Genomic DNA, 24,359 nt, shown 5'->3' on the forward strand with positions numbered 1-24,359 from the left:
ACTATCTTAACTCCAGCTACATTATTGAGCCAGAAGATTGGACAGATTCCAGCGCCAAAAGGTATTTTCGATGAAAAGGACGTATATAAACGTCAGTGGAGATACGCACAATACCTTGCAGATCGTTTCTGGGACAGATGGAGGAAGGAATACCTCACTCTTCTCCAAGGACGTAAAAAGTGGCAAACCCAGAAGCCCAACTTAAAGGAAGGGGACCTGGTCCTGCTAAAAGACCAGCAAACTAATCGGATCCAGTGGCCAGTTGGACTTATTACAAAAGCAATTGCCAGTGATGATGGAAGAGTCCGAAGTGTGGAAGTCAGGATCGTTAAGGACGGAGACTCAAAAACCTTCCTCAGACCAGTCACTGAGATTGTCCTAATTATGCCTGCTTCTAGTAATTCTGATTCAGTGTTATGTGAGGGAGTCACTTAAGACCTCTAATATAGCTAACTTGCAGATTTGAGAAGGTTAGATAGTATTTTACTGTATGCAATGTTAATAGTATTTTATAAGGAAGAAAATAATTGTGTAGTGGTATCTCTCGATACCAGACGGGGAGTGTGCTGCCACGCAGCTTTACTGTTTAGCAGTTGTTATTTACATGTTATGTTATAATGTTATTTGGTATCATCCACACACCCCTGCTGTTTCTGACTAGTTGGTTGCTTCCACCTTCATTTCCTGTTGTAACACCATTTTAGTTTAGTGGTTATCAAGATGCTGTAGAGTGAGGAGGCTATGTGACAGCACTGGAAATTTACCTATGAAAACACCTTTATGTTCATACCTTTGTTACCTTGAAGCATAAAGAAGCATTGGAAAATACCTCTGAAGTTGTTATTCATTGAGTAAACTATCTGTTAAGGCGATCATTCAACTTGCTGCACACATTCTGACAGACTGGGTCTAAACGAATCTCGCCACAAGTACAACCGATGCCAAGACAGAACACTGAGCAAACTGTTGGCGCTATATAAATCCTGTATAATAATATTAATCCTCTCAGGCCAAGTAAACCCGACTACTGCAGTCCTTTATGTAACATCGGTTGTATTGTTAGCACGCCCAATGAAGGACACGCCTATTCAATCTGTTTCTTCATGAATGTGCTCAATACACAGACTATGTGTATTTATGATGTTGGGACACATATCACATTTTTTGGAATACCATTATGACCCTTTGTAGTGGGATACATATAACCAACACACATCAAATTTAGTAACAGCGCAACATTTGTATTCCTTTTAACCACCTCCCGTCTGGCCATTGTATATAAACGGCCGGAAGGTGGCAGTGCAGGGTTGGGTGGCCGTTTATATTTGTTGACTGAGTGCTTTAGTAAATCTCTTCTCCATCTAAAAGTAGTCGGTCATGCAAGGAACTGCAACCATTTTCAGATAAGGTGCTTTAGTAAATCAACCCCCCAGTGTCACAACCTGGGAAACACTAGTATGTATTAGTCTGTCATTAAATTAGGGTGATTAAGCAGAGCCTGTGCCCCCTTATATCAAATGTCCACATTTACATCAGGAGCCCTCATCAGAGTACAACTTTACATCAGAGTGCCCCCTTACGTCAAGGTCCCCATTAGGGTACCCCGTTACATCAGATGTCCTGATAAGCGTGCCCCCTTCCATCATGTCTCCCAATCAGAGCTCCCCTTTATAACATGGTCCCCATCAGAGCATCCCCTTACATCAGTGTCCCTATCAGAGTTCCTCCTTGCATCAATTGTCCCCATCAGAGTGCCCCCTTACATTTGATCAATTATCCCCATCAGAGTGCCCCCTTACATCAAGTTCCCCATCAATGTACCCCATTACATCAAAGTCCCCATCAGATGTCCTGATAAGATTACCCCCTTACATCATGTCTGCCAATCAGAGCGCCCTCTTACATCAGGGTCTCCATCAATGTACCCCATTACATCAAAGTACCCATCAGTGTACCCCCTTACATCAGATGTTCTGATAAGATTTCCCTCTTACATCATGTCTGCAAATCAGAGCGCCCTCTGACATCAGGGTCTCCATGAGAGCACCCCCTTACATCAGTGTCCCTATTGGAGTTCCCCCTTGCATCAACTGTCCGCATAAGAGCGCCTCTTACATTTGATCAGTTTTCTCCATCAGAGTGCCCCCTTACATCAGGTATTCCCAGCAGTGTGCGTCCTTTCTTTAACTGTCTGTATCAGACTGGCTCATAGATCAGTAAAATCTAGGGGTGCACAGCCCACCCCAGCACCCCCCTAAATCCGGCCCTGATTTGAGGGCCGTGTGGCAGTGGGTCTGCTGGCACATGAATGAAAGGGAAACTTTTGCATCCCATGCAGCCCTCACGTGGGTTTACACTTAACCACTTGCCGCCCTGCCACTGCATATATACGTGTGCAGGGCGGCACACTGGGGCGCAAAAGCACGTTTTAAAACGGGCTCCGCGCTCCCACTGTTTTTGCCGGCAGGGGGAGGGGGCGCGCGTGCGCGCTCCCGCCGACCCGCGGGTGACACCATTTGATCCTGGAGGGATCAATTATTCGATTTTAGCCAGTGATGTCTGGCTGAAATCAGATGATCGGTCCCTGTCCTATCCTGTCCTGTGTTGACAGTTGCACAGGACAGGATATGATGTCATTCTTCTCTGCCTGGACACATTCCGTTCCAGACAGAGAAGAAGACACAGTAAACGTGAGTAAAACACTACACATTTACAGTTAGAACACACCTAGGTCACATTTAACCCCCTGATCGCCCCTCCCCCCAGTTAACCCCTTCACTGCCCTGTCACCAGTGTCATTGATCAGTGAATCGATTTTTACTGATCACTGTATCAGTATCGCTCGCGACTTCCGATGTTAGCGCCCCTTCCAGATAGCGCCAGATTGCCCACCAGTACACCAGTAATCCTGTTTAACCCCTTGATCGCCCCCCCCAGTTAACCCCTTCACTGCCCTGTCACCAGTGTCACTGATCAGTGAACCAATTTTTACTGATCACTGTATCAGTGTCGCTGGCGACTTCCAATAGTGTTAGCGCCCCTCCCAGATAGCGCCAGTTTGCCCGCCAGTACACCAGTAATCCCAATTAACCCCTTGATCGATCGAGGATGTAAATTTCGTTTGGGTACAGCATTGCATGACCGCACAATTATCATTTGAATTAGTGCAGCGCTGTATAGTAAAAAAAGGCATAAATTACAGTATCTACACCATAGTTTGTAGATGCTATAACTTTCACACAAAATAATCAATATACACTTATTGGGATTTTTTTTTACCAAAAACATGGAGCAGAATACATTTTGGCTTAAATTTATGACTAACTTTGAGTTTACGATATATTTTTTATAGCTGAAAGTAGAAAATATTGTTTTTTTTCAAAATTTTCGTGTTTTTTTGTTTATAGCGCAAAAAATAAAAAGCGCACAGGTGATCAAATACCACCAAAAGAAAGCTCTATTTGTGTGAAAAAAAGGATTGGGTACAGCATTGCATCACCGCGCAATTATCATTTGAATTAGTGCAGCGCCAAACAGCAAAAAAAGGCCTGGTCATTAAGGGGGGTAAATCCTCAGGAGCTCAAGTGGTTAGGTATGCCCATGTGAATGAGATCTGAGGGGACACTGCAACACACAATAGTTTGTGTTTCATCTCTAGCCATTATTATTTGTTTCATTAAAGCCAAATTTCAGGTATAGCATTTTTACTGTTTGGCACAGAACTCGGAAGTCAGTGGCACTCAGTGTAGTAATGGAGCCCACTACACTGATTTCCAGCTTCTACGGGGATCCACAGGTGTAGCACATACATACTTCCAGTACATTTGTCCAAGCTAGACCAATGTAGCTATGTCAAAACTGCCATACCTTCAGCTTTAATTATTATTTCCGTATAGGGCAGGGAAATATTGGGAACTATTCTGCTCTGGGTGTCAAATACTCTATTCATACCATTTTCTTTTATTTTAAAACATTCTATAATATACTGGTCATGCTAATGTACCACGACCTGTAGGTGTAATCATTCCTAGCAGGAAATCACTGACACCTCAAAATTAGTTCAAGGGTTCCTCTGGCATAAAAAGGGAGAGAAAGGGCAATCCTATGCCTTTTTTTTTTCATTTCTTCTCAGTATAATAACTAGTCATCTTCTATGCAACTTGGCATGTGAGTTACATAGTTAGTCTGGCTGAAAAAAGACAAAAGTCCATCCAGTTCAACCATAGAAAAAAAAAAAGTTATAATCCTACACCCACAGTTGATCCAGGGGAAGGAAAAAAACCAGCAAAGCACGATCCAATTTGCTCCTGCTGGGAAAAAAATTCCTCCCTGATCCCCCGAGAGGCAATCGGATATTCCCTGCATCAACTTTACCTATAAATGTTATATCCAGTTATATTCTGTGTATCTAAGAAAGAATCCAGGACTTTTTTGAAGCAATCCACTGAGCTGGCCAGAACCAACTCTTGAAGGAGTCTATTCCACATTTTCACAGCTCTCACTGTGAAGAAACCTTTCCGTGAGTGTCCCAGAAGAAATATTCTAAGCATTCTAAGCATTTTGTCACAACCACGTGGCTTCCTCAGGGGGATTCACTAAGGAAGTCACGTGGTTGTGACGAAACATATTCGATGGAGCTTGGGTGACATCATCATGCACACATGAATCAGGAAGCAACTGGAGCATTGTGTATATATACAAGCCGCTGATGACCCACTGGGGGTTATTCACTAAAGCTGGAAAATGCAGAATCTGGTGAAGCTCTGTATAGAAACCAATCAGCTTCCAGGTTTTATTGGCAAAGCTTAACTGAACATACTGAAGTTAGAAGCTGCTGGAAATGGAAATCAGAGGACCCCATAAAAGGGGAAACATGATTTATAACCTAATATAATATATGGGTCATGGAGAGAAGGTGGGAACACTTCTGGTGTTGAGCACAAAGGTGATGGAAAGTGGACTTGAGCACTACAATGATATTGGAAGCATAAGCAGTGGGGTTTTAAGAAAGCTGGAGAGTGCAAATGAGGCTCACTTCTGCATAGAAACCAATCAGCTTCCAGGTTTTATTGCCAACATTTCATTGAACAAGCTGAGGTTAGAAGCTGATTGGTTTCAATGCAGAAGTGAGCATGGTTTTGAACTATACAGCTTTAGTAAATAAACCCAAATGTGACGTGTTAAGGAACATAGAGGGACTTGTTTCATTTTGGGACGTTGGATGTTTCCCGATTGGTAATATGTATGAGGTTGCATTGCATTATTTATAAAGTCATGGCCAAAAATATTGGCACCCCTGCATTTCTGTGAGATAATGCACCACTTCGCCCAGAAAATTGTTGCAATTACAAATGTTTCGGCATTCTCATGTTTCTTCACAGGAGCTCTATGGGATTGAGATCTGGACTCATTGCTGGCCAGTTCAGTTCTCTCCAGCGCCTTGTCTTAAACAATTTCTGCATGCTTTTTGACATGTGCCTTGGGTCAGTGTCCTGCTGTAAGACCCATGACCTCTGATGGAGACCCCACTTTCTGACACTGGGCCTTACATTGCACCCCAGAATTCTTTGGTAGCCTTCAGATTTCATAATGCAATGCACACGGTCAAGACATCAAGTGCCTGAAGCAGCAAAGCAACCCCAAAACATCAGTGAATCTCCACCATGTGTGACTGTAGGGACTGGATTCTTTTCTTTAACCACTTGAGCCCCAGAAGATTTACCCCCCTTAATGACCAGGCCTTTTTTTGCTGTTTGGCGCTGCACTAATTCAAATGATAATTGCGCGGTCATGCAATGCTGTACCCAAACAAAATTTACGTCCTTTTTTTCACATAAATAGAGCTTTCTTTTGGTGGTATTTGATCACCTGTGCGCTTTTTATTTTTTGCGCTATAAACAAAAAAACCACGAAAATTTTGAAAAAAAACAATATTTTCTACTTTCAGCTATAAAAAATATATCGTAAACTCAAAGTTAGTCATAAATTTAAGCCAAAATGTATTCTGCTACATGTTTTTGGTAAAAAAAATTCCAATAAGTGTATATTGATTGCTTTGTGTGAAAGTTATAGCGTCTACAAACTATGGTATAGATACTGTAATTTATGCCTTTTTTTGCTATACAGCGCTGCACTAACTCAAATGATAATTGCGCGGTCATGCAATGCTGCACCCAAACGAAAATTACGTCCTTTTTTTCACACAAATAGAGCTTTCTTTTGGTGGTATTTGATCACCTGTGCGCTTTTTATTTTTTGCGCTATAAACAAAAAAACCACAAAAATTTTGAAAAAAAACATTATTTCTACTTTCAGCTATAAAAAATATATAGTAAACTCAAAGTTAGTCATAAATTTAAGCCAAAATGTATTCTGCTACATGTTTTTGGTAAAAAAAATCCCGTGCATTAGCGGGCAAACTGGCGCTATCTAGGAGGGGCGCTAACACTATCGGAAGTCACCAGTGACACTAATACAGTGATCAGTAAAAATCTGTTCACTGTAATCAATGACACTGGTGACAGGGCAGTGAAGGGGTTAACTGGGGGGGGGAGGGGGGCGATCAAGGGGTTAAATGGGATTTCTGGTGCACTAGCAGGCAAACTGGCGCTATCTGGGAGGGGCGCTAACTCTATCGGAAGTCGCCAGCGACACTGATACAGTGATCAGTAAAAATTGGTTCACTGATCAGTGACACTGGTGACAGGGGAGTGAAGGGGTTAACTGGGGGGGCGATCAAGGGGTTAAACGGGATTACTGGTGTACTGGCGGGCAAACTGGCGCTATCTGGGAGGGGCGCTAACTCTATCGGAAGTCGCCAGCGACACTGATACAGTGATCAGTAAAAATTGGTTCACTGATCAGTGACACTGGGTGACAGGGCAGTGAAGGGTTTAACTGGAGGGGGGGGGCGATCAAGGGGTTAAATGGGATTACTGGTGTACTGGCGGGCAATCTGGCGCTATCTGGGAGGGGCGCTAACTCTATCGGAAGTCGCCAGCGACACTGATACAGTGATCAGTAAAAATTGGTTCACTGATCAGTGACACTGGTGACAGGGCAGTGCAGGGGTTAACTGGGGGGGCGATCAAGGGGTTAAACAGGATTACTGGTGTACTGGCGGGCAAACTGGCGCTATCTGGGAGGGGCGCTAACTCTATCGGAAGTCGCCAGCGACACTGATGCAGTGATCAGTAAAAATTGGTTCACTGATCAGTGACACTGGGTGACAGGGCAGTGAAGGGGTTAACTGGAGAGGGGGGGGGGTGATCAAGGGGTTAAACGGGATTACTGGTGTACTGGAGGGCAATCTGGCGCTATCTGGGAGGGGCGCTAACTCTATCGGAAGTCGCCAGCGACACTGATCAGTAAAAATCGCTTCACTGATCAGTGACACTGGTGACAGGGCAGTGAAGGGTTAACTGGGGGGGGGGGGCGATCAGGGGGTTAAATGTGTCCTAGGTGTGTTCTAACTGTAGTGTAGTGCTTGTGTACTCACTTTTTGGATGTCTTCTTCTCTGTCTGGAACGGAATGTGTCCAGGCAGAGAAGAATGACATCATATCCTGCCCTGTGTGTATGTCAACACAGGACAGGATAGGACAGGGACCGATCATGTGATTTCAGCCAGAAATCACTGGCTGAAATCTAATGATTGATCCCTCCTGGATCAAATCGTGTCACCCGCAGGTCGGCGGGAGCGCGCGTGCGCGCCCCCTGCCGGCGAAAGTGTCGGGAGCGCGGAACCCGTTTTTAAACGTGGTTTTGCGCTCCACTGCCGCCCTGCACACGTATATACACAGTGGCAGGGCGGCAAGCGGTTAAAGGCTTCATTAAAAAAACAAAAAACAAACAATAAAAGTAGAATGATGGGTTTCACCAAAAAGCTGTGATTTTGTTTCATCTGTCCACAGCACATTCTCCCAAAAGGATTTTGGCTGCCTCAGGTAACTTTTGGCAAACTCCAATCTGTTTTTTTTAGGTTTCTGTATCAGCAATGGGGTCCTCCTAGGACTCCTACCCTAGTATCCCTTTAAATTCAGATGGTGATGCATAGTGCGAGCTGACAAAGCTGTACCCTCTGCCTGAAGGTCAGCTTGAATTTGTATGGCAGTTGATCGAGGTTCTTTAACCATCACTCGAACAATCCTTGGTTGCAATCTCTGATCATTTTTTCTCTTTAATCCACTTCCAGGGAGATTAGCTACAGTGCCATGGGCTGTAAACTTGTTGACAATGTTGCGCACAGTGGACCTTGAGATTGTCCATGCAATTTTTGTTCTCAGATTCTCAGACAATTCTTTGCTGCTCTTTCTCTTCTCCATGCTCCATGTGGCACACAGAGACACACAACAGAAAGGTTGGGTCAATTTTTCACTATTTTAACTGGTTGTCGGTGTTATTTCTGTATTGTTCACTGATACAACTAAGTTTAATTACAAATTACAGGTGCATCACAAACTTGCCACAGATGTGGGAAATTATCCTTTAATTGCCATTTTAACCGGTGTGTGTCACCTTGTATGTCTGTACCAAAGCCAAACATTCCAGGGGATATTTGATGTGATAATAAATGGTTTCATATGATCATTATCCTTAACCCCTTGGCGCTGGCGCCTCCCGGCCCTTTAACCCCCCTGGCGGTATTCCCGAGTGTAGCTCGGGGTAAAGTTTCAGCACCACAAGCGGTAACCCCGAGCTACACTCGGAGATACCTTGTAGCGTTGCTCCAGGATCTCTGCTTCACTTACCTTATCCTGCGCTCACGCGATGTCCCCCCTGCAGTGTCCTCGGCAATGTCCTCTGGCCGATGCCGGCATCTGTCTTCTGGGTTCCGTTCCCTGCGACGTCAGGACATACAGGGGACGGAACCGGCGGGCAATTTGAAAGTTGTAAAAGTGACATTCACTAAATTCACTAAAATCACATAGTAAAACATTCCTGTATCAAACCATTTCACATACATTTTGTCCCGAGTGCTTTGTCCGGCGCCCTGCCTGCATTTTTACCGTTCTTTCTGCCTGGAAACTGAGAAACGTCCACGGCGTCCAAAAAGCGTCCCTTTAGGTCAAAAGCGGTTTTAGACCGGCTAGAGAACAACGATAGTAAATTAGAACCACTTGCAGAATTGAGTGATAATGATTCGTGGGGGAAATTCCTCATCAGACACTGAAAACGATTTTGCGACTTTGCTCAGCGATATGCGAACTTGGCGCTATATTTCACATTTCAGTGTTTTTGGTTTTATTATATTATTGAATTAAATTTATTATTATATTATTTTTTATGATTATTTATTAAATTATAATTTATGATTTCGTGTTTCAAATTTTATCATACCCGGGATGTTTACTAGACTCTTGTTCGGAGAGATTTCAGTGAGTTATTCCTAAAGAATAAGAAGGCTACGGGTTCCAGAATCCGGGAGGCAGGGCGGGGTTTTTGGGTCATGTGACCGCCGTGATTCGCTGTCACGGCACTCACATGACTGGGAAAAGTCCCGATTGAAAGAAGAGATCAGGACCTTTCCGTGAGTACCAAACAGGTGTGCAGAGCGCGCGCTCTCAGCACATATGTTTTTTTTAATAGAAGGCAAATGTGCAGCCGATTGGCATTTAGGCCCAGACGCCGGGTGGCCGCACATTTGCATTCGGCCGGCACCAAGAGCTCGGTCATATTTTCAATATCAATGCCAACATTTCACAATTTCTGTCGGGGTATGCAAACCTTTGAGCACAGCTGTATAGTCATTTTTTTGCAGTGGTTCCCAGAGAGCAGAAAAACAATGCAGCGCTATATATATTTATATCTATTTCAAGGGTTCCTCTGTGTTGAAAAGGTTGAGAAAAGCTGCATTAGAATGTTTATCATCCAACACTCCTGAGTGTGTCAGATGCCTGCTGAGAATTCTACTATAAGCCATAGCTTTGCAAGAGAGTGAAGATTCCAAGAATGAGCAGATAGACAGGTGAGTATAAACTCTTCTACTGCAGGTTTTTCCTTTTTTCAATTTTTTAAACCAGCAACATAGTCACTTAAAAGTGGTAGTGAAGTCCAATTTGTAAGTTGTATCTGTAGGTAAGACTTACCTGTAGGTACAGTATCTCCTAAACTTGCACTGTTTAGGAGATATTCACATGAGATGCAGCCGGTGACGTCAACGGCACATGCACTCTGAGGGGACTGCATAACTGTGCTGTACCTTCAGAGTTCCGTGCTGCGGCTATGACTTCTGCGCATATGCGTGGGAGTGACGTCATCACGGCTCAAACATTCATACAACTGGAGCCCGGGAAGATGGAAGTCCTGTCAGTGGTGACAGCGCACCGCTGGAGGGCTTCATTTTAGGGTAAGAATGCCATAATGTTCTTGTATGGGGTGCACATTATAACAATTACTTGCAGGTGGACCTTTTTTTATTTCTTCTTTAGACTTAAAGTGGAGTTCCAGCCGTTTTTGTGTTCATTAAAAGTCAGCAGCTACAAAAACTTAAACAGACACTTACCTGTCCCAGAGTCCAGCGATGTTCTCACCTGCGCCGTCCCTTCTCTCCTTCTCTCCTCCACGGTGCCGGCACCTCAACTGTGGGCACCAGGCTGTGACAGCGTGCGACTTCACAGCCTGGTGCCCACTGCGCATGCGCAAGTCACACTGCGCCTCCTAATTGGTCTGGCAGTATCCTGGAACCTGTGAAAGTTCCCAGGAGACTACGGGGGGGAGAAGGGGGCCGAGCTTCCGGCTCACTTCACCGCGGTGAACTGAGCTGGAAGTGGGAGCGGGTACCTGTAAAAACCAGGTACCCGCTCCCCTCTCAAAGGTGCCAAATATGACAGTGGGGGGGGGGGGGGGAGGCAAATAAGTGGAGCTTCCACTTTTGAGTGGAACTCAGCTTTAACTGCCACTGTCTGAAACTTTTGCTGTAAATCAGAGACTATTAAAACCAATGCCAGGGTAAGTAGGTCAAAAGGAACTAAAGTGTCGATGAGAATAACTAAAAATAACAGCATTGCCTTTATAAAAAATGTATCGCATAGCAGTAGAGGCTGAAAACCGCTAATGAGATACTTGATATATTTGTGATATAGACCACAAGCCACAACCTTCCTGTGAACAACTGCAAGACAGAATAGCAGCTCCTTCTGCAAAGCAGTGAGCAATGATAGATCATGATGCCAGACAGCAGTGCTAGTCTTGAGCTTTGACAGTGTTCCTGGAGGCTAATGCACCTTGCAATTTATCCCAAGCAAAGAACCCCTTAGGAATAGCTCATAACTTTCTTTTTCTGATCTCCATTGGTGGCAGATCTGTCAAGTTTGTCAATTTATCAAGAGGTCCTCCACACTGGTTCCCATTCCCCAGGAGTACCAAAGTCATCCAGAGTTTGACAAAGTCTCCTAGGTCCAAGCCACAAGAGGACAACACTCCTGGTCCCTGTCTCCCAATTGTTCTCTTACATTGTCACTCACTCACTCAATGGAGACTACAAGTGGCAGTGCCAATGCACATTGCTCAGGAATGCTCCACTGTTGTCACAAGGGCTGTAATTTAGATTCAGACCAGACATGAACAGAAGCAGAGCCAACTCAAAACCAACCTCCCTATAGCCACCATTTTTGTGTCTCTCTCTTTAGGTGAGACCATACGTCTCTTAGATATGGCACCTTGTGCATTATACTCACCACTATCGAAACCTCTTTTGCATGACATCTATTTTGGTGTACTTCCATTTTGCCTAGATTTCTATGTCATCTGTATATGAAAAGAAGAAGCAGAGGAATCAGAGTCAGTTTCAGTTTCTTCGTGCTTATCTTCCCTAACATTAGTTTTGCCAAAGCCAGATATGCCTTGTCGATGGTTATTGAACCACTTGTACACGACTCCTTCATTATTGGCAGTCTTTTTGAATTATTATTTATTTAGTATAGTGCACTTCTATTAGTCTAGCACGCCCCCATGTGAACTTGGTCCTATCTCTCCACTTAGAGCATGCACAGCCAGGCATATAGCATCTTCTTAATTCTCCCCCTGGCTCCAAAATCAGTCTAGGGGTTTCTTTTTGGGTTTTTTTGGAAACTATGAACTTGGATGGGGAAAGGGAGCATGGGAAACTGATAAACTGTAAAACTGAATAACCTGAGGACCTCTCCACTTTCTGGCTGCACTGTGCAAACTACGAATGTCGAATAGGATCTCAATGCTGTTGGTGACCTGTACTTCTTCTAGTGTTTAAAAGCTACACACAGGCACTACTCGTCAGCACTGGGGTCGTGTACTCACATAGCCACAGGATCATTGGTTGCCTCCTGCTGATGTCCACCAGGCTCTTCCTAGGGAGGGAGATGTAGACTCACACCACCACAGGACAGCTGGACCCTTTCCCACCATCTTCATTCTGGCTATCTCTATACCCAACTTCTCCAGTGAGCTTCTCCAGACCCAACTTCATCCCTGGACTCAAGCTTTTGAATAGGCCCCCCCAGCTACTGTAAGTCTAGCTGGGACCTCTTTGTCTTCCTAATGGCACCTTCAGACTTCTGCCCCAAGGGCAGAGTCCCCCAGCACAGGGGTCTCCTCCTGCAGGATCTGGACACAGGAATTCTGCACCCTGCTGGTCAGGCCTCAGACTATTTATGGGTTCTCTCACCACATACTTGGCATACCTCCTAAGTAATTTCCTACAGTTCCATAAATATTCAGGCTGCGTGCCCTAATCTTCCTCCCACTATGATTCTACAGTCCTCTAGAAGACGAGGGGAAGCAATCATAGCAGCAGCCTGTGAGACACTGAGCTGTCCTAAAGCTGGCCATAGATGGTGGTTACAGGAAAGAAAATTGCTCTGTTCCCCCATCAACACAGGCAGTGTCGATGGGGGGAATCCCTCCCGCAGAGCCATTGTGTTCTCTTGGCAGGTGGAACCAACCCCACCAGGAGAACACAATGATTACTGCAAACGGGTATAATAGCTGCTAGCAATAATTGCATGTAAAATTGGTTGTACCCAAGTTCAGCAATCAATGATTCGGCCTGCCCATACATGGTTCGAATCTCGGATGGTCCCTGCTGAACTGGCCGTGATTCTAACCGACTATGGCCGGCTTTATTATTCAACCCTTGCTCCTCTGATTACAGTGGAGTTAACCAAATTTGCTTGTCAGCTTACACTTCATTAGGAGGGTTCTACATCAACTTTCTCCAGAAAATTTTTCAGTCCCCTTTCTTGAATTTGGAGACTTAATAGATAAAATAAATTAGCATTTTTTGTATACAGTTGTCTGATTTCCATATCAATCGCCTCAATTTCATTCTTATTGTGTCATCAATGACTCTATCCTTGGGAATATTTTGCCAAATTAGCTTTCCAAACTTGTATGAATGTATGAGTAACATTCTTAATGTTAGGAAACATTCGTATTCAAAGTCCATATGGACCAAGACCTTCTTTTATATATTAAGCAAAGAATTGCATATACCAATAAAGTTTGGATTTGTTTTTATTAACAATCACTTTAGTTTAAAGGATAAGTTCACTTTTTTGGGCAGAATTCCACTTTTCATAATAATTGAAATGTTTTCCAGTACCATTTCTGGCCCAGCCATCCCAATGTGCTTTTCTCTAACTTACCTCATCCACGAGAGGTTTCATTTCTTTCAATTTATTTAAAATTTTAAACTTATTTCCAGATTCCATCACTTCCTGTAGATAGTTGCTCAGCATTCACTTCCTGTAGGCCATCTCCCAGAAGCCTTCACTTCCTTGTTGCATCACAAGGGCGTGGTAGGGTGTGCTCACCACTCTGAACCACACCTCCCTCATTACAATACACCTTTCACCCACTTCCTGTACAATCTCCTTTAGATCTCCCATCAGCTATGTAGTGCAAGGGCCTGTCTGATTTGATACAAATTGAATAGATTGTTCAGGTGTGTCCTCCTATTCTAGTTCTGGCAAATCTAAAGGAAAATGTACAGAGATTGTACAGATTGCATAGTGTATGACCATCAAGTACATAGGAGGGAGCGGATGGAGACTCAGTTGTCAGGGCCCATTAACATCTCCACGTAGTGAAGACTCAAATTCCCGCATGCATTTGTTTGGGTGTTTTGGAGTGTTTTCACTCGACACACATAGCGCAGCCCATTCACTTGAATAGGCTGCCATATACACAACAATCGCTCCAGAGAAGCACCAGAACTTTTTTTGGAGTGGAGCACGGTGCGTTACCGCAGTTTTTAATACGTTTGCCGCACTTGGGGTGTCTTTAACCTCCCTAGCGGTATGATTATGTCAGTATTTTTGTGCTCAAAGCGGTACATTTTTTTACACGGAAATATGTAGTTTTTTTATTGTAGGCCTGTAATTTTTAGTAATAACTCACTGAAATCTGTCCAAACAAGAGTCTAGTAAACATCCCGGGTATGTTACAATCTGAAACATGAAATCCTAAATTCTAATTTAATAAATAATCATAAAAAATAATAATATAATAACAAATTTAGTTCAATAATATAATCAAACCAAAAACACTGAAATGTGTAATAGAGCGCCAAGTTCGCACATCGCTGAGCAAAGTCGCAAAATCGTTTTCAGTGTCTGATGAGGAATTTCCCCCACGAATCATTATCACTCAATTCTGCAAGTGGTTCTGATTTACTGTTCTTTAGCCGGTCTAAAACCGCTTTTGACCTAAAGGGACGCTTTTTGGACGCCATGGACGTTTCTCAGTTTCCAGGCAGAAAGAACAGTAAAAATGCAGGCAGGGCGCCGGACAAAGCACTCGGGACACAATGTATGTGAAATGGTTTGATACAGGAATGTTATACTATGTGATTTTAGTGAATTTGGTGAATGTCATGTTTTAACATTTTAAAATTTCCTGCCAGTTCCGGCCCCTTACGTCCCGACGTCGCAGGGAATGGAACCCAGAAAACAGATGCCGGCATCAGCCGGAGGAGATGGCCGGGGACACTGCAAGAGGGACATCGCGGGAGCGCAGGACAAGGTAAGTGCTGGAGGGATCCCAGAGCAACACTGCAGTGTATTCCCGAGTGTAGGACGGGGTTACCGCTTTTGATGCTAAAACTTTACCCCGAGCTACACTCGGGAATACCGCCAGGGGGGTTAACATGAAATGACAACACAACCACAATGCTCATATGAAGTGTGTTTCTGAAACGCATGTGCAAAGTGTGCATTTTCTGGGCAGATTACCATGCATTCGGAAACACACAGATGTGAATGGAGCCTCATTGTCCTTGTGTAAACAAACCAATTTCCCTTTCAGGCCCCATTCACACCAAGAGTAGCGAGAATGCATGTTTTTTGGCTCATTTTCCAGTGACAAACATACGGCAGCCTGTTGATTGCAATGTGCTGTGCTACACGTGGCAAAGTAGTTAATGGGACATTTTTAGCGTGGTGCGAGTTGCACGTTTTTTAATGCACGTTTTGCTGCATTTGTAACTCGTTTTTTCCTGTGGCAAAATGTGTGCTTGTTTCTGTGTTTGGTGTGCCATTAACAATTAATGACACTGAAAGAGCAACTAGGCAATTTTATGTGTATAAAGGTGGACATACACTATATAATCTGATTGTTAAATCTCTGTACAATCTCCTTTAGATTTGCCAAAACTATATCATAGGAGAATCACCATCTATCCAATCACACTTTATCCAATCAAGCAGGCCCTTGCACTGTCCCGTGGGCTGCATGCAACCACAGAGAGTTTAGTATGTGGCCTGAGCCTGTCTGAAGGGTCGCTGGGGTAGCCAGGCAAATGCTTGTGGGGAGAGATGCTGTGAAAAAAAAGTTGATGAAGGGAAACATGTTCACACGTGTCCCAGAGTTATTTATCTCGGAAGTACTTCTCTGGTCTTGAGTACGTGCAGCCATACTTTCCACCCTTCTGAGAAGGGAAAGAGGGACCACAAATAATTAATATGCAAAATATTGCTGGTTAACCACTTAACATAAACAGCTGGACGGTGCAGTGCTGAAGCGGGTGGTCGTTTATAAATTCCCTGCCTGTGCACGCTCCCTGCGAGCGCGCGGCACCATGATCCAATGCCCAGTGTGTCCGGAGAACACAGCGGAACACCGATCGCTTTACAGGATCCAGGGCCGGACTGACCATTTGGAAACTCGGGCACTGCCCGAGGGCCCGGGGTCATTGAGGGGCCCCATGAGATGCCCCTGGTACCTTTTTCATAGGCTTTTTTGAGTTTGGGTAAGGACACAGGGGCCCCATGATCCCCTATTGCCCGGGGGCCCCATGAGTTGTCAGTCCGCCCCTGACGGGATCTATGTGTGAGGTCCCGATCATGTGATCACTGATTGGCCAATGTGACTATGTAACCCACAACCTTATTGTTGCAAAACATACTGATGGCATTGGTTACAGAAGGATTTCTAAACTTCTGAATGTTACAGTGAGCACTGTTGGGGCCATAATCTGGAAGTGGAAAGAAGATCATTTCATCATAAATTGGTCATGAGGAGGTACTCCCCACAAGATTTCTGACAGAGGAGTAAAAAGAATTATCAGAAGAGTTGTCCAAGACTCAATGATCACTTGTGGAGAGCTTCAGAAAGACCTGGACTTAGCAGGTACAATTGTTTCAAAGAAAACAATAAGTAACGCACTGAACCGCCACTGCCTGTATGCATGCTCACCATGCATGACTCCATCGCTGAAGAAAAAGTATGTTGAAGCTGGTTTAAAGTTTGCTGCACAACATTTAGACAATCCTGTGAAATACTGGGAGAATATAGTCTGGTCAGATGAGACCAAAATTTAACTCTTTGGATGCCATAACACACACCATGTTTGGAGGTCACATGGCACTGCACATCACCCTAAAAACACTGTACTAACAGTGAAGTTTGGAGGTGGGAACTGTTTGGATCATGGTGTGGGACTGTTTTTCAGCATACGGTATTGGCAAACTTCATGTCATTGAAGTAAGGATGAATGGAAAAAAGTACCAAGATATTTTCAATAAAAATCTGCTACCATCTACCAGGATGATGAAGATGAATTGAGGGTGGACAGCTCAGCAAGACGGTGATCCCAAACACAGAGCCAAGGAAATTCTCGATTGGTTTCAAAGAAAGAAAATAATGCTGATAGAATGGCCCAGCCAATCACCAGAATTAGATCCAATAAAAAATCTATGGAAAGAACTAAAGATCAGAGTTATTATTATTATTATACAGTATTTATAAAGCGCCAACAGTTCGCTCAGCGCTGTACATTACAAAGGGGGACAGAACATGTGACAGAACAATAACAATACAATGCAAAACATGAGGGGATCGAGGGCCCTGCTCTTTCGAGCTTACAATCTAGGAGGGAAGGGATGGTGGTACAGGAGGAGATAGCTGTGGGGGATGGAGTGGTAGGAAGAGTGGAGGAGATCGGCAAGTTAGCAGGGGGTGGAGTAGGCTTCCCTGAAGAGGTGGGTTTTCAGGGTGCGCCTAAAGGAGAGGAGAGTAGGTGATAATCTGATGGGTTGGGGCAGGGAGTTCCAGAGGATGGGTGACACCCTGGAGAAGTCCTGGAGGCGGGCATGGGAGGAGGAGACCAGGGAACTAGAGAGAAGGAGGTCTTGTGAGGAGCGGAGTGTGCGTCTTGGGTGGTACTTGGATATTAGGTCAGTGATGTAGTTTGGGGCTATGTGGTGGACAGCTTTGTACGTCAGTGTTAGGATTTTGAATTTGATCCGTTGTGCAATCGGAAGCCAGTTGAGGGAGTGGCAGAGGGGGGTGGAGGAAACGGAGCAGTTGGTAAGGTGAATGAGTCTGGCAGCCGTATTCAGGATCGACTGAAGCGGGGATAGCCACCGGCGAGGCAGGCCAGTGAGGAGGGAGTTGCAGTAGTCGAGTCGTGATACGATGAGGGAGTGGATGAGCTGTTTAGTGGTTTCTGGGGTTAGGAACGTGCAGATTTTGGTGATGTTGCGGAGGTGGAGTCTGCATGAGTTAGTTAATGATTGGACTTGGGGCTAGAAGGATAGGTTGGAGTCCAGAATGACACCAGAAGTACTCTGGCCTGCAGGGCAGGTTTGATGGTGGTGTTGTTGGACGTGATGGAGCAGTCAGTCGGGGGTGGTGTGCGGGCTGGGGGGGAAGACAAGAAACTCGGTCTTGGAGAGGTTCAGTTTATGGAAGTGGAGCGACATCCAGTCTGATGTGTCGCTCAGTAGGTGTGTGATTCGGGCGGAGACTGAGGGTGAGAGGTGGGGGGTTGAGAGATAGATTTGTGTGTCGTCGGCATAGAGGTGGTAGTTGAAGCCGTGAGAGTGTATGAGTTGGCCAAAGGAGGAGGTGTAGATGGAGAAGAGAAGGGGCCCGAGGATGGAGCCTTGGGGGACCCCAACAGAGAGGGGGAGTGAGGGGGAGTTCATAGAGGCCCACAGAATCTTCAAGATTTGAAGACTGTTTGTGTGGAAGAATGGGCCAAAATCACACCTGAGCAATGCATGTGACTAGTTTCTCCATACAGGAGGTACCTTAAAGCTGTCATTACCAACATAGGATTTTGTAGGAAATAAATTTCAGTTTGCGTGTTCAATCATTTTTCCCTGTGTCATTCCATTTTATTACACATAACTTAATTTCTGAACTGATTTGTTTTGGCTTCTTTGTATGTATGGATTCCATGGGTTGTTATTGACATGTGCTGAAAATTTTATGTCAATAGTACCTTTAGAAATATATTTACTGAGAAAAATGGTAACGTGTTCAATACTTATTTTAACCGCTGTATACGTAAAGCGCTTTTTTTCAGCGGGAATGCAGGGAACGCAGTTCTAGCAACTCCAGCGCTGGATGTATGTAATAGCAAGGGGTGCTGGGCTGTGCTGGAGAGTCTATCGATGTTGGCTGCTGAGGGATCTGTTGTTGCTGGAGAAGATCTATTTTTGCGGAGATGGGTCTATTGTTGCTGAGGAGGTCTATGTTGCTGGTGGGGGATCTATTGTTGGTGGGGATGGGTCTTATGTTGCTGGATAGTCGAGTGTTTCTGTGGGGGAGGATGTTTATTGTTGGTAGGAAGGTCTACTGTTGCTGTTGGGATCTATTGTCACCGGCTGCAAGGGAATTATTTTTACTGCTTTTCTTGCTACCATTACCAAATTCCATACAAATTACTTACTTGGGTCTGTATTCTATAAAAGGGGCAGTACTGGGAGGTGGGGAGGGGATTGGACCAAGGAACAGCGCTCAGAGGTGGGTGGGGGGTAAAAATAAGAGGTGACTCGGAAGGGGGGAGTTCCTGCACCTATTCTCTGGGAAAAAAGCCCTGCCTGTAATAAATAAGATTGTAATGTTGCACAATGAAAGCCTATAGTAAAAAATAGCAGCCTTGATTCACCTGTTGGCTTGTATGCAATTTGGGGCAATTTTTAGGCATTTTGCCAAGGCACCCCTGAAATACTGAGAAGGCCCCCCCCCCCATGGGACCTAGGTACCCTTTTTGAAAAAGGCTGCATTAGACTAACACATGTACAACTGTTTGATCTGTGTGCTCTTTTCTTTGCAGGGCTCTCGTTACCTTGTATCCCATCAATAGATATCCAGAGAAGTACAAGGGTCACTCAGACCGAAGGCATGACACTTTCCTTGAGATGTCCAGTCTATCTGTGCTCCCAGGACCATCTGCCCAATGTGACCTGGTGCAGATTAGGCAAGGAACAATGTGAAAATGTCGAACCTGATCATCGAATCTCTTCTTCATGGGAATACAAGAACGAAAATGAAGCAATTCAAGTTATGAGGCTTTACCCTGTACAGATACATGACAGTGGATTGTATAGATGTACAGCAACCTTTATGGTGGAGCAAGTAGTGGGAAGACTGCTGGAAGTTGTCATAGGTACGTTTAATATAAACATAAATCCAAAAACCATTATCGTGACACCTATTGAAAAACTTGTATTGGTGACTCTCATAGTGGCTCTCAAAGGAACTCAAAATAAAAAGGGAATATCCATAAAATATATTCCTGAAGACACCACCAGGTGAAATGTATGTAGTAGCGCAATCCCGTCACTTCCGGGTCCTGCATGACGTCACACCCGGCCCGTTAACACGAGGCTTGGAACGCACGCCGACGATCCTTAGAGACATGATATCTCCACATTGGCTGTACAGACTGGTGCCAGGGTTTAGGTACCACACAATGTGAGTGTGTTTTTTTATCTATTTTATCTGGAACCATGGTCCTCAATAAATACTACATTTAGAATATATTTCATGGATATTCGCTCTTTATTTTGAGATCTTCTGAGAACCACTATTGAGAGATGGGGAGCCTGCAGACCCACCATATGAGAGCTTACAGCTTGCATGTTATTTGACCATCCAATCCATATTTGACCATTCATATTGGGGGTCAACACGTTCTGGTGAGTGGGAAATTCGTATATTACTCACAAGTGGTGGAGAAGACCTATCTGGATCAATGTGACACCCTTTGATAGGACTCTCATCTATTTACCATTCTAGATTTATGCGACACCCTTTTATATAAATGTGTGAGTTAGCGAGCGCACCATATAAAGCTGCTAATGCACAAAAAGGAACCACAAAGCCTTTCTACGAATACAACCTAAAAATGGGGTGTGCAGCGCTATACAGATAAACACACTATCATAGATATGGCAAAAAAGGAAGAAGTCCTGTAAACTGAATGGTAAACAGTCCGAGGTAATATATATGATTTCAATCCAAATGGGTATATTCCAGTAATGCAGTATATATGACTTCAATCCGAATGGGTATATTCCAGCATCCTGACATGAAGGTGTAGGAAAATTGCCCACTCACCGGAAGTGCAATTTTAATGTGCACATAGAAATTCCATGTAGCCGGAGGTCCCGTGAAGGTACAGCCTGATGATAAAGGTATCCTCTGGTGGTTGTTGAGGTGACAGCTGCCAGGGATGATGGTCTGGACCTATTTCCCAAATCCTCCAGCCTGGGGGGACTCCTGGAATGATGGGCTGAGATGTGAAGGCTAAGTGCCAGGTAATAGAGATGAAAACGCTCATAGTGTAGTAATGTAAAATTTATTATGAATATTATGGTATAAAAATGAGCGTACAGGGTGATTGTAACCAATACAAATAATCATGAGCTCTTGAATACACTGACCAGTGGATAAATATGATGGCCACCGGACCTCCTGATCCGGTGGCGTGACGTGAAGGCGTGCAGAGGCTCCTCCTAGACACCCATTACTTAATGTGGTGTTGGGAAAGCACTTTATTGATACACATATATATTGGCTTCTTATTTTTTTTTATTTATATGTTTAATGTTGGAGTTACCGTATTTTTCGCTCCATAAGACGCGCCTAGGTTTTAGAGGCGAAAAACAAGAAAAAAAATATTCTGAACCAATGGACTGCAGACATAGTACAGGAGATGACCAGAGACTGCGGACACAGTACAGGAGATGACCAGAGACTGCGGACACAGTACAGGAGATGACCAGAGACTGCGGACACAGTACAGGAGATGACCAGAGACTGCGGACACAGTACAGGAGATGACCAGAGACTGCGGACACAGTACAGGAGATGACCAAAGACTGCGAACACAGTACAGGAGATGACCAGAGACTGCGGACACAGTACAGGAGATGACCAGAGACTGCGGACATAGTACAGGGAAAATACCAGGGACACAGTACAGATGACCAGAGACTGCAGACAGTGCAGGGAATAACCAGAGACTGCAGACAGTGCAGGGGATGACCAGAGACTGCAGACAGTACAGGGGATGACCAGAGACTGCAGACAGTGCAGGGGATGACCAGAGACTGCTGACCTTTGGGGAGGGAGGGGGAGCGGGTACCTGAATTTGACAGGTACCCGCTCCCACTTCCGCGGAGTTGTCTTTCCCTCTTCTTCCTGCGCCGGCTTCTGTGACAGCCGGGTGCCCACTGCGCATGAGCGAGAAGCGCTGCGCTTTGTGAATGGCCCGGCGCCTTCTGGGACCTGCATGTGTCCCAGAAAACACTGGACCATTCACAAAGCGCAGCGCATGCGCAGTGGGCACCCGGCTGTCACAGAAGCCGGCGCGGGAAGACTGTGCAGCGCTGGAGCGAGGAACAGGTAAGGCCCTACAGGAGAGAATAGCTGAGCGGCCGGCCCGGGAATTCTGACATGGTAGCGTCAGAAATACCGGACCGGCCGCTTTATATTCGCTCCATAAGACGCACTGACATTTTCCCCCCTTTTTTGGGGGGGAAAAAAGTGCGTCTTATGGAGCGCAAAATACGGTACATTGAGCAAGCACCTGTTTATTCATTGTTTTGCACATTTAATATAAGGTCAATTTAGTGACCTTATTCAATGATGTATTCTATTCACTAAAGTATTTATTGGAGGGATCAGATGAACCAACTGCTTGTTATAATTATGGAATTCTGTAAATCAGTTCAGAAAAATATCATACATGTTTTCACAAATACTTGTAGCTTTATCAGAAAATGTACAAATTCATCAAAAATAAGGCTTTTAGTAATTAGATATTTAATGCGTATCTATTGCTTCCATGTCTGCAGATTATCGCTACAAATATATATTATGGAATAATAAGAGGTAAAAGTTCAAAGTGTATTTAAATCCTCAAACTAAAATGTATGTGTTGCAGCTTGCCAGTCCTGAGATGTTGTGGCTGCATTTACATTTTTTTTCTTTATTCCATCTGGTGATCCTGCCAGTTACATAATTCCTGTCCTAGGGTGACAACGCTCACTCACCGTATTGTATCTATGGAGGGGCAGTGTTGTCACCCTAGGCTGATCTTCTGTTTTGAACTACAAAGACCTCCACACACTTTCATGTAATATGGAGGAGGGGTTGTGTAATTTACAGAAGATAGCTGGAAAAGCTGACATTTTTTGAGATTACAGTTGGGTACATAGGAAATTACAAGGTCAATGGATTTCTTTCAGGGTCAGCAGGTAATTTTCTCTACTTGCATAAAATGTAAATTTGAATATCTAATGCAGCCACCTAAAGACCAGTAAGCTGTAATACTTTTAGGTTCATGGGTTTAGATAAACTTTCAAGTAGAACTAAAAACAAAACTTTATTTTTCGTTTTGGATAGATTTATAGCCCATTCACTGTCTGTCCCATAGCCAAAAGAGGAAATCCCTCCAAAAGGAGGAAATTCCATGTTTTCACAGAATTAATGTCACCATTGGAAGATTTCAGACAGCAATACATATTTGACAGAGGTTATCATTCTATTAGCAATACTTTAAAGCAGTGGTCTCCAAATTGCGGCCCAGGGGCTGGATGTGGCCCTTTACTTGTCTTCATCTGGCCTTTGAGGCACTATTCCACCAAATGACTCCAATGATGGGGCACCATTTCTCCCATTTGACACCATTAATGGCGCTATTCTTCCCACTGATATCCACAATGGGGCCTTATTTCCCTAATCAAAACCAAAACTAATCAAAAATCAAAACCAATGATGGGGCATTGATAATGCCCACTGATGCTGGGGAATTTTCTACTCCCACTGGCCACAGTCCAGCCCCACAGTCCAGTCCGGCCCCCCTAAAACTTGAAGGACAGTAAACTGTCCCTTTGCTTAGAAAGTTTGTAGACCCCTGCTTTAAAGTGATTGTAAACCTCAGGCATGAAATATGAACAAAGCATATCCCTCTATAGTGTGTACTTGTCTCAATCCAGAGCACTAAGGTCATTTGTCTATGCTGCTTTGTTCCTTTGCTTTTATTATTCTGATTATTATTACAGGTTCTCATATAGCGCCATCAATTTACAAAGCGCTTTACATACAGTACATTGTACATTCACATCAGTCCCTAACCCTTAAGGGGTGTACAGTGTAAGGTCCCTACCTCACATTCATACATACACATACTAGGGCCAATTTAGAAAAGATCCGATTAACCTACCAGCATGTCTTTGGAGTGTGGGAGGAAACTGGAATACCTGGAGGAAATCCACACAGGCACAGGGAGAACATGCAAACTCCAGGCAGGTGGTGCTGTGGTTGGGATACAAACCAATGACTCTAGTACTGCCAGGTGGAAGTGCTAACCATTTAGCCACTGTGCTGCCCCACCACTTTGCTATCTGCATGAATCACTTCTGACAAGTTTTCTTGACATCAAGAGAAAAATGGTGATAGGGGAGGTACCCCCAGCATACTGACAGGCTCAGCTCTGTTCCTGTGAGCTGTGTGAAGTAGGGCTGTGTCCCTTCCCTCCAATCAGCTCTCAGAGTTCTTCTTACTGAGCTCTGCAGCATGTAACTTCTGCTCCCCATCCCCTTCTTTCTGAAAGCTCATTCAAGCTTTCTAAATTCTGAATAGATG

General features: G+C 44.4%; 1 protein-coding gene across 1 annotated transcript in view; it reads left to right on the forward strand.

The window, feature by feature from the left end:
* The window catches only part of LOC149450465 (cell surface glycoprotein CD200 receptor 1-A-like), a 69,819-nt gene that overhangs the window by 23,361 nt on the left and 22,099 nt on the right, over positions 1-24,359 (forward strand). The window contains exon 2 of the mRNA XM_089691875.1: positions 19,540-19,872. Within this exon, the coding sequence (XP_089548001.1) occupies positions 19,540-19,872 (333 nt within the window). The remainder of the gene's footprint in view (positions 1-19,539; positions 19,873-24,359) is intronic.

The sequence above is a fragment of the Staurois parvus genome, unplaced genomic scaffold, assembly GCF_062004578.1.
Source record: "Staurois parvus isolate SC_StPar_1 unplaced genomic scaffold, SC_StPar_1.0 ptg000574l, whole genome shotgun sequence".
Taxonomy (NCBI): domain Eukaryota; kingdom Metazoa; phylum Chordata; class Amphibia; order Anura; family Ranidae; genus Staurois; species Staurois parvus.